General features: G+C 34.4%; 1 protein-coding gene across 1 annotated transcript in view; it reads right to left on the minus strand.

Annotated features, from left to right (window-relative positions):
* The window catches only part of SEMA3A (semaphorin 3A), a 298555-nt gene that overhangs the window by 12259 nt on the left and 274263 nt on the right, over positions 1 to 12033 (minus strand). The window contains exons 14-15 of the mRNA XM_007944923.2: positions 7629 to 7786; positions 2741 to 2808 (exon numbers count right to left, since the gene is read on the minus strand). Coding sequence (XP_007943114.1) covers positions 2741 to 2808; positions 7629 to 7786 — 226 coding nt within the window. The remainder of the gene's footprint in view (positions 1 to 2740; positions 2809 to 7628; positions 7787 to 12033) is intronic.

Below are 12033 nucleotides of genomic sequence, written 5' to 3' on the forward strand. Positions count from 1 at the left end.
TTACCAGATAAGACTACAATATTCTAACAGATACTGTACAAATATCGACAGAAAAAATTAAAGCAATAAAAGACTTGTTTTGGTTAAAATATTTTAATTATGTATTCATTCATTCATCCAAGTATTTATTGAATATCTACAATATCCATGATATTTTATCTGTTGTAGCACTAGGGATATAACAGTGAGCAATAGAACAACGTTCCTACCATCATGGATACCTGGAAATGAGCTGTAGTTATACCCTCTTGTTTCTTTTACTCCCAGTTATGATAATTAACATCTCTATATCTAAGCAAATAGATTCCGTAATATAATGAACTAATAATTCCTAATACTGTAATTCGGGAATGATACTGATCATAATAAAATATTTTTTCATTAAAAATACATTCAGGGAAGAATAGTGAATGCTTTATTGTCCAAATGAAATAAGCCATTTGAAACCATTTATGGAGTTTATGTCAAGGATGTGTTAATAATGCACCATCTCTGTGCAGGGACAAGTACTCAGCCTGACCTCATAACATTTACTCTGATTTATTGGTGTCTTTCTTATTTACAAGGAGATTGGGTGGTGTGGTGGTTAAGACATTCAGTTGATAACCAAAAGATCAGCAGTTCAAACCTACCAGCTGCTCCATGGGAGAAAGATGAGGCAGTCAGCGTCCGTAAAGATTCATAGCTTTGGAAACCATATGGAACATTCCTACTTTGTCGTATAGGGTTGCTATGAGTCAGAATTGACTCCATGGCAGAGGCTTTGGTATTGGGTTCTTGTTTATAGCAGCCCTGTGGTATAGTGGTTAAGCACTTGGCTGCTAACCCAAAGGTGGGCAGTTTGAACCCACCATCTCCTCCACAGAAGAAAGATGGAACAATCCACTTTAGTAAAGATTAGAGCTTTGAAAACTCTATGGGGCAGTTCTACTTTGTCCTATAGGGTTGCTATAAGTCAAAATTGATTTATGGCAATTTTTTCCCCTTAGTTTTGGTTTCATTATGTCACATTCTCCCTGTATATATGTGAACCCATAACTCAAGCAAATATATTATTTTGAGATACTACTTTGATCTATGATGGGACTAGATTGCTAAAAAAAATAGATTTGTCAGAAATACATGTAATGAAATACACATGTATAATGAAGATAAAACACATAAGAAAGTTGTTGGGGAGAAAACCTGGCAAGCAAAGTGGATACATTCTAACAAGGTCAATTTGTGGTCACCTATCTCCTGGTAAGGGAGCTCTGGTAGCAAAGTACCTAAGGCACTTGACTGCTAACCAGAAGGCTGGGAGTTCAAACCCACCAGGCACTCCTCAGAAGGAAGGTTGGGCAATCTACTTTCGTAGTGATACTGTCTCAGAAACCCAAGGAGGGGTTGTTATGAGTCGGGACCAACTTGATGACACACAACAGCAACAACGACATCTCCTGGTAGGGACATTCATCCAAACAGCCCTGTGGGCATTTGTAGACCAGATCCTGGTACATCCAGGTTACATAACAGGCAGAGTCTGAAGAGTCTGAATTTGAGAAGAGTGACTAGGTTTGTAACGCATGCTGGAAGTGGTGTTTGTGCAATACTGGGAGTGGTGTTTATGCAGTATTGTTGTATTGTGTTTTCGCGTTAATAGAAATACAAATGCACTATACACAGAGTTAGTAGATAAAATCAGTTAATTGATAAAAAAATATTAGGCCTGCTTATAGGAATATTGTAAAAGGCAACAAGAAATTAATACAATAATTATGTACTGTTACAATGCTCACATTTACATTTTGTAAATGTTTATGAACAGTTTATTATGGAGCTCTGGTAGCACAGTGCCTAAAGCATCTGACTGCTAACCAGAAGATTGATGGTTCCAACCCACCAGCCACTCCACGGGGCAATCTACTTCTGTAAAGATTTACCACCTTGGAAACCCAATGGGGGTCACTATGCGTTGGAATTGACTTGAGGGCAGTGGATTTGGGTTTGGGGTTTTTATGAATTGTTCATTAGCAGTGATGATGTTATTGATGAGTTTCCCCAGTAGAGGGAAGCATAGCTTCATTATTATTTTCATAAATGATTAAACTGGGGGGGGGCGTGGCAAGTGAAGGAATACTTACAATTTTATTGCATTTTAAATCAAGATTGGTTGATATTTCATCATTAAATAAGCCATCTTGACATTAAACAGGCCTTGGCTTCTTTTAGGAAGCATAAAGTGAACTTGGTCCAAAATGCTCAATTTAAGGGAACGGCCGGCCTACTAGTAAGTCAGTGTGAAGACATTTAAATTATCTTCTACTTGACTACTACATAATAACAATTTATGAGTATTATCATTGTGAGCATAATGAATAATTTGCATGATTTTTTTTTAATGCTACACTTTCTTCTTGGCTGTATTTTTAATGAACATTGCTGTTGTCTACTCTCCTCAGGTGGCTACTACTTATGAAAGCATATACTAAAACTTGACTTCTTTTGTTAATATAAGACCATTGAACCTTAAATCACATGCAATTCTAAAATCTTGAATTTGTCATAACTGTGACAAACTTACTTCAGTGCTTCGTTTCCTTTAGAATTTTCTGTCTGCTAGATTCTCTTCCTCGTAAGTCAGGTTTCTTTAAGTTCTCTTGTAGGCGGATGTACATCTGACTGCATGTGTGTGGGTGTGCATTATTGCTTATGATTTTGTCCTGGTGTTAGCAGATTAAAAGATGAAAATGTGACTTACCGTGGTGCTGCAAGTCAGAGCAGTGAGTCAGTGGGTCTCCATTTCTTATATCTTGTCGTCTTGTACGTCTAAAACAGTTACAATCAAAAGATATTATTTTCTCTCTCTATTTATTCCTTCTCAGGAATTTGCCATAAAACTGAAGAAAAACCAATAGTCTATATCAAAGACTCCATGAATTTATTAGCAAGACATGCATCTAATTCTGGCTAAAACACTTTTTTCAAAGCAGCTCATGATACGTGTAAGAGAAGTCTGCAAAAGGATTTAGATATGTAACAGGTACACAAAAATACTTAAACTGTGTTAAAAGTCAAAGTATCACTAACAGAATTCATGGTTTTTCACAACTAATGTCAATCAATATGAATCTAACATCTAGCAACTCTAGGCTTAACTTCTGAGGAAAAACATAAAATTTAGAATAGCAGCCTATCCCATAAGCAGAGTTCACTATTTTTTTTTTCTAATTATTAATGAGGGAATAAGCTTGAAAATTAAAATTCATAGGATGGTTCTTTTTTAATACATATAAATAATTCTATAGTGTTTTGTTAAATTTAAAAATATTAAGCATAGAAATTCTATTTTTAAGTCAGTTCTAAAAATTTTTGCTATAATATCATCCTTTTTGTAAAAACAAAACCAACAAACAACGCAGTTTCTTATATGATCATATGGCTATGGATGCAAACCAGAGAAGGGATTGAAAGGAGAAAAACAACAACAAACTTAGACCTAAGGTTCAGACCTCATTTTGCCAGAGGAAAGTGAAAGATAAGACACCAACTCCATACTAGCATTCGGAAAAGCCAAAGTTTACAAAAATGAAAACTATTCCCACATTCTCCTCTCCAAATCATATTGTAGTTGTTGTACATTCTGAGCCTCCTGTTTCTCCACTTCATTAACAGTTGACTGAGAGGGAAAACATGTACTATTGCTATTGTGGTGCAAAAGAGGAGATGTGTAGTTTGAGCAAGAGGGTAAAAATGGAGCTTGGCTATGTGTAACAGACTGGAAAAGATTGGGGAACACTTGCTCAACTGTTTACGGGATCTATTTTAATGGGTATTGTCTTGCTACAAAATTAGTTACCATCCCTAAAAAGAGCTCTCACAAAGGCCATTGAGATTTGCAAATATGGATTTTGTTACTGTATTCACAAATATAGAAGACTAAAGTATTTATAGATTTCTATTTGTAGAATTAGTAAGACTATCAAACAGATGTTGCACATTTCAGAATTGAGCAACAAGAGAACTTGTAAAACACGAACCACAAAGCATTTGGGAAGGCATTTTTCACTGTCATTTAGGATTTTCAAAAATGCCTTCACAAAGAGCATATAGGTTGTGAGACCTCTAAACATCCCTTCCAAAGGCATATGTCAGACACATGACAGTGGATTAAGGAAAATCTGTAAAGCACAACAAAAATGTGTTAATGATAATTCCTTCAATTTTGAATTGTTGCTATGCAATAAACACATTTCAAACACACAATAACATACAGCTTTTAATTTGTTATAGATGTGGCTATGACATTTTAATCAGTTTTCTTATTAAGACAATCTTAAATTCAAATAGATTATTATTAATTACTAACTAGAAAATTAGACATGTATTAATTTGGGTAAAGGTAAATGCAATATATGACAAGGGGGTGATCAGCACAATAGCATTAAGGTAAAGGAAGTCATTGAAGGGCACAAAAGAGTTACAGACAACAAAGGTAAACACTGGTACACACACAATCCTGCAACAGCAGTGATACCAAACAATAATCTACCAAGTAGATACACAAGCAGACAAGCAAGCTGAACAGGTACGGGAAGGTGAACAGGACTACACACGTGGCTGTATGTAGTTTGGCAGAGGATATTTCTACCTACATATTTGTATATACTGTAAATATATCCATGTATATAGCAGTGGAAACAGGAGGCAAAGTTATAAAAGCATCTTAGCCATAAGCAAACACCCTGTGGGAATGAGTCAGTGGATTTGGGGGCTTAGGACAGCTAATTCAGTTGGCATAACATAGTTCACAAAGACAGTGTTCTACATCCTACTAATAGTGTCTACAGTCTTAAAACTAGTAAGCAACTATCTAAAGATACAGCTGCTGGTGTACTCTTCCCATCTGGAGGAAAGAAGAGTGAGGAAAATCAAAGACTCAAGGAAACAATTAGTCCAAAGGACTGATGTACCACGTAAACACAGCCTCCATTAGCCTAAGATCAGAAGAACTGGATGGTGCACAGCTACTACTATTGACTCTATGATCAGGATCACAATAAAAGGTTTTAGACTGAGAGGGGAAAAAAAGTGGGAAACAAAATTCAAAATCATAAAAAAAAAAGACAAGACTTACTGTCCTGATAGAGACTGGTGGAACCCCCAAAACTGTAGCCCTTATACACCCTTCAAAGCTGGATCTGAATCCACCCCCAGAGATCACCTTGCGGCCAAGCAACAGCCAGCCTTATAAACTGAACAGTGATACTTGTGAGGAACATATTTCTCAGAATCATCAATCATCTGAGACCAGAAGGAGAGCATTTGCCCAAAAACAAAGCTCAGAGGACAGGAGAGGTCAAGACAGAAGGACGAATGGAAACAGGGAACCCAGGAAGGAAGTAGAAAGAGTGATGTTGAATTGAGGGGATTGAAACTAATATTACAAAACAAAATGTGTCTATACTGCTGAATAAAAAAACAAATTTGTTCAGTAAACTTTCACCCAAGCTGTTATAAAGGAGAAAACAAAAACAAACGAATAGTTTATTACTAAATTAGGCAATATTATACACTTTCACTGAGAGAGGAAATGATACTCATATTTAATTCAAACATAAATTCCATATTGTTTGAATAACATTGACATTCCTTTAGATCTAAATGCTTTTAAGAAGCGTATTTTAAATAATTTAATTTTATTGCTCTAAACACTGTATATTGCCATTTATTAAATTATCTATGGTTTCTTTGATCTATAAGACTTTCTCTCCAAACTAAGTTTTTATTTTAATTTAAAGTTTAAAGTTTTTAAATTAAAATTTCAACATCATAAATGAGTATGTGGAAGTAATATAGACATACTATCATCTTAAGTCTGAATATTGAAGGCATAAGAAAATTATGAATATTTCTTATATGGTATGAGTTAGTACTACATTTACATCTAAAATTATTATTAGCAAGTTACTGTGTTTTAATCATTATGAACTGCTATGGACAGATATGACAGATTTAAACCATAGATGGTTTCATAATATAGTCAGTGTTATCTAAAGTGTGCAATCAAAAGATTTAAATAGACATCAGGACCATTTTTTCCTAACATATTGTTTTTAAACATTTAAAATGATATCAATGTTGTGGAACAGACCTCACCAGCTATGAAAAATTTACTTTCATAGGTACTTGAAAACATTATCAAAAAATAAGCAAAACAGGTCATATTGATTCTAACATGCAGTGGCTTGATAATACTGGTTCCTTTTTCATTTTTTAATAGGTTGGTATGCATATCATTAATGTCTAGATCCATATTAACAAGATACTCTATATTACTATCATCTACCATTACTCAAGGAGCTCTGGTGGCATAGTGTCTAAGGCACTTGACTGCTAACCAGAAGGCTGGCAGTTCAAACCCATTAGCCACTACTCAGAAGGAAGGTTGGGCAATCTACTTCTGTAGTGATACTGCCTCAGAAACCCAAGGAGGGGGATGAGTCGGATCCGACTCAATGGCAATGTATTTTGTGTGTGTGTGTGTGTGTGTGTATTATTACTCAAATCTTAAACCTTGGTAAATGGCATCAGAGAAAAGCAACCATCAGCAGACAATCTGTGGTGATGGTTTTCTTGTCAAATTAAGAGAATGTTACCTTTTTTAAAGTAAAAGAAAACCAAGTTTGGGTACAATTTTTAAAATATGTTTCTGTAGGAATATTGGATAAAAGCATTTCTGGGATATAAGAATCTTAAATGATCAAATACACATTTCAAATGCACTCAATCAAGTATAAATAATTTACAGTTATAGTTCATGTAAATGTAGTATTGTTTGCAATAATGTTTATGTTGTATCTTAGCAACTTTTATCCAGGTACATGCAGAAAATATCTTTAGGTATTATTAAGAATATGCTTAAAACATATGTATATGCATGAATGGATGTATAATAGGTATTTTTTACATTGTTTTATATTTCCAGTTTAATTGCTGTAACTGTAAGATGATATTTTGATAATACAATGACATTTACATTACATTTAGTTAAATAAAGATGTATTTTATGATGTTAGTTGATCAACGTTATATATGTTACCTAAACAATAGGATATTCTCAAAACTATAAACAATTCATTTTATGATCGGGTTCCTGTGTACCAGCTAAGACTCTAATGACAAATGCATTCCTTTCTCTGACGATTTTCTATTTATTCAGGGACATTGTCTTATTAAAATTTAAAACCAGGATAGAATGTTGTGGGATAAAATAAAAGGAGCATATGAACGAAAGGTCAAAAGGCATGAGGTCCAGTCTAAGTTCTGTTCTGAACTTTCTCTTTGACTTTGGCTGTCAGTTGCCTGTTGTGTAAAATGAAGTTGTAATACTTTACGATTTCTAAGTGTAAACATTTAGCGATATGAGTACACCATTTTATATTTCCCTCTATAATTTATTAAAACGATTTGTTCCATTACATTTAGTACCCAACTTCCCTGTGCACTTTCTGATTGTTTTGACTATTTTAGGAAGGAAAAATAAACAGACTTACTCTTTAAACCTTTTAGGCATCAGCAGCTCCAAAAATGAAATCAGGTAAGGCATATAGGAAACACTTTGGATCTATTTTGAAGAGTTTTCTTACCTCTTTGCAGTAGGAAAATAGCGAGAACATGCAGAACCGTCCCAGGCACAGTAAGGGTCGCGGGCAAGACAGCACTCTGCGCAGGCTTTTCCATAAATGTCACACCGGTGCAGAGGGAGTTGGGCAACTCCAGCACTGGAACCAACATATAGTTGTTGCTGTGGAAAGAGGCCACTGTTACGACAAAAGTGTTGTTTTTCAAATTCCTTTCTTCTTAAAAAGAACTTTCATTTGTACATAACCTATCAAAAATATATTTACAGGTTTTAAAAAAGAAACTACCATTAGTAGTAGCTTCCTCAAAGGCCTAGCAAATAATGTGGCAGTTTTAAAATAGAGCAAGATCAAAATCTAAATATTTGATCGAAACAAACTCACTGCCATTGAGTCGACCTTTACTCGTAGAACCCTCATTGGGTTTCTGAAGCAGTAAATCTTTAAGGAAAATAGCAATATTCTGAACAATACAATGTTCAAACCTTCAGTTTTTGGAAAGCTTTTTTTTATTTTTCACTTCTGTTCGTAGTATCGATTAACCAGAATATTTGCATTGCTATGTATTTTGACTGCTAACCAGAAGGCTGGTGGTTCAAACACACCAGTCAGTCCTTGGAAGGAAGACTGGGCAACCTACTTCCATAGAGCTACCGCCTCTGAAGCCCAAGGAGGGGTCAGTATGAGTTGGAATTGACTGGACAGCAGTGAGTTTGGTTATATATTCTTTGAAATGGGAGTCATTTGCTTCTGAATCCTGGGTGCCCAATTACCTTGTCTGAGGTGTAGACTGTCCTTGAATAAGAAAGGAAAGAACAAGATTTGCTTCTTGCATTTGAAAGTTTTCTCTACAGCAAGAACCTCTTCCTCTTATACTATATATAGGAAAATAAACAACCTACCAAATTCCTTCTCATTAAAATATTACCAAAGAGGAAATGAAGTCTATTCTGGCTGTTGTAGAGTACCTAATTAAAAGGTAAGATTTAGCTGGAAAAGCATTGGCTCGGCATTGGGTACCTGGATTCTTGTTTTTCCCCTCCCTTAACTCTGAGTGATGTTTCCATCTTGCTACTTTTTCTTTCATGACTTACATCTAATCCATGATTTACCATCAGCTTTAATTCCAGGATGATTTACTTTTTTTTTTTTAAATACTTAACTTCCACAGAAGCATGTGTAACCCGGCCTTTAAATCCAGATAAAATTCTCCAATGCCATTAACCTTGAAATGAATTAGAGTCATTGAATAAAGCAGAATGTGGAAGAGTGAAAGCAACCGTATAGCAGCTACTAATTCAGATTTACAGTAGAATTTTTGAAAATGACTATAACAAAGGGGATCCAGTTATTTAATTTATTTTCATAGTTGATGTAATGATCCCCTTTTCTTTAGACTGGAGAAATGAATAATTATAACCAGTAAAAATAAAAAAAAAAAAAAAAAGAAGAAGAGAAAACATTTGTCATGGAGTTGATTCTGACTCATGGCAACTCCATGCATGTCATAGTAGAACTGTGGTCCATAGGGTTTTCTAGGACTGATTTTTGGAAGCAGGTTACCAAGGCTTTCTTTTGAAGTGCATGTGGAGGGGCTGAACCTCCAACCTTTTTGTTAACAGCCGAGTACATTAACTTTTTCACCACCTAGGGACTCCTGAATTATACTCAAAAAACTCACTGCCATGTCAGGATCCGACTCTTAGTGACCCATCCTTGGGTTTCTGAGGCAGTATCACTACAGAAGTAGAGTGCCCCAATCTTCCTTCTGAGGAATGGCTGGTGGGTTAGTATAGTTATTATAGTAAGCTCTAAATAAAAATCATATAAATACATAAACATGTAATAACACACATGGAGAAGACTTCAGAAGTATATTTTAATTCCTCTGTTATAGCATAGTGGCTAAGGCACTTGACTGCTAACCAGAAGGCTGGCGGTTCAAACCCACCAGCCACTCCTCGGAAGGAAGGTTGGGCAATCCTACTTCCGTAATGATACTGCCTCGGAAACCCAAGGAGGGGTCGCTATGAGTCAGGGCTGACTCGACGGCACATAACAACAACAACAACAACTGTTATACAAATAAAAAAATAAGTTCCAGAAAAAATGGTATCCAAACCATGATATGCTCTTTTCATATTACAAATTTCCTAATAGACAAAAATGGATGTAATCAAACTTGCATCCTCAAAAGACTTTCATATAAGGACTACACATATAAATAAGTGGATAAGTTGAATAATGGTAAATACTATTAGAATTTTAAAAATTATTAATGTTATTAGGAATGTTTATGTAAAAAAATGTTCTATGCTTAAAGCTAATCAAATAATTTATATATTTCTTAATGCAAGAAAGGGACATGAGAAGAAGAAATAAAATAAAACCTAAACCATTGTGGAAGCAGTTATACTGACAGCGTTTATTCCATCCACTAACTGGAGAAAATGAATTTATAGTATATAATAAAAACCACTCGCCACTGAGTCATTTCTGACTCACGGGAACAGCATGTGTGTTGTAGTAGAACGGCACTCCATAGTGTTTTCAATGGCTGTGATGTTTTGGAAATATATTGCCAGGACTTTTTCCAAGGCACCCCTGGGTTGATTTACCGCCAACCTTGATTAGTAGCCAAGCACTTAATCATTTGTGCTACCCAGGGACTCTAGTGTGTGTGTGTGTGTACATTTAACTAGATATTTAACTGTTTACTGTATTCAATTTTTATTATTATGTTGGAAGATGCCATTTTAAATTTAAACTTAGAAATGATTGCTTAATTCCCAGGAAGAAAAGCTCTTTCTTGAGTCTTAAAAGATCCACAGGACCAGTATGTGATGACAATCAACAAAGGTTTGAAAAAATATTAACAAAAAACTGACTTAATGGAAGGAGCCTCCTTTACTTCCATCTTTTATTTCTTCTTCCGATCAGTTCTAGTTTATTTTTAATGATCTTAGATTCTGTAGAAACCAAGAAATTTTAATTTGATTAAAAATTTTAAAAATATAATATTTAAAAAATAACAGAACTAGTTAAATAGGGCTAGCAAAATCCAGAAGCATGATTGGTATTGGTGAATATATGCATGCCCATCTGTACATCATGATTGTAAAAGTTTTTAAGAAACTACTGGTCAGGCTAGTTATACTTAATCTAAAGAATGATATGTTTGGTCAAAATCTCTTAAGAAGTATGAGCAGAATTCATACTTACAGATTTTTTAAAGACTATGCTATTTGAAAAGAGTTGTTATTATCTAAAGCTGTCACAACCCTTTTGGAAAGAACAGAGAAATAATGCATTGGAGGAATAGAAAAGCAAATTATGGTAACTGAAATTATTGTAATGAAATCTAAAGTCTGTGGGAAAAAAAATGCCAAAAAGATATACAACTCAATGTCCACTTTTCATTTTACATTTATTCTGCAGTAATATTAATGATGTGCAAAAATAATTATGTTATCCAAATGAAATATAGAGGAGGCTTGCAAGCACCACTGAGCATAATCCAGTCACTAACAAGTAACCTGATGTGATCTTTCTGCCCAATTTAACATCACCACAGGCTTTTTCACCATCCTCCCTAACAACTGTGGGCCATAAGGAGGAAATGAGTCCATTTATCCAGAAAATTAGTTGCAATATTACTTGTCCTTCTTGCAACTCCTATCTCACTTCAAAAATGCCCATAAGCATACATGGAATTGAGTCATATCTCAATGAAATACAATCTTTAGTAGTGGAAAAAGAAGGCTATGGATGTTTTCTTCTCTAAATGTCATTGCATTTTAAATTGGCACACTGTTTTTGTTGGTGGTAAAATGTGTTGTATTTAATAGGCAATTTTTTTTAGGTTGCTTTAATAATTTTATGACAGAAAGGAATGTTTTAAAAAACTAGATGTGGGAGTAATATAATTAAGATTAACAATGAAGCCTAGCAAAGAATAAATAAATAATTTTAAAAATTATTAAGGGAAATAATATCTCCATCTAGTTTCCATTCTGGAAACCCCCAGATTTCCTTGCCAACATCTGACCATTTTGAAATTACTGGAACAGATGAACACATATTTATGAGGTGTAAGGTGACAGAACAAGGTCAATAATATCTGCGCTCTGAGTTTCTCTAAATATCTTGGAGATTATCGGTCTATTCTGATAGACCTGTGTGAAAATGACACATATTAAAATTTATTGGCACTATTTAGTTTAATTTAATTTTATTGTTCAGGTGATAAAAGCATAGTAAGAAAGAAACAAATAAATAATTCATAAATAAGATTAATCAATTTATTTTATTATATTTTATAATTTTATTAATTTTTACTACAGTGAATGAGAATGACCCTAATTCATTCTTTTTTTCTTTTTTCAAACGCCAGATTATTTAATAATTAACT

This window comes from Orycteropus afer, unplaced genomic scaffold (genome assembly GCF_000298275.1).
Source record: "Orycteropus afer afer isolate SDZICR_OR568_19922 unplaced genomic scaffold, OryAfe1.0 scaffold00007, whole genome shotgun sequence".
Lineage (NCBI taxonomy): Eukaryota > Metazoa > Chordata > Mammalia > Tubulidentata > Orycteropodidae > Orycteropus > Orycteropus afer.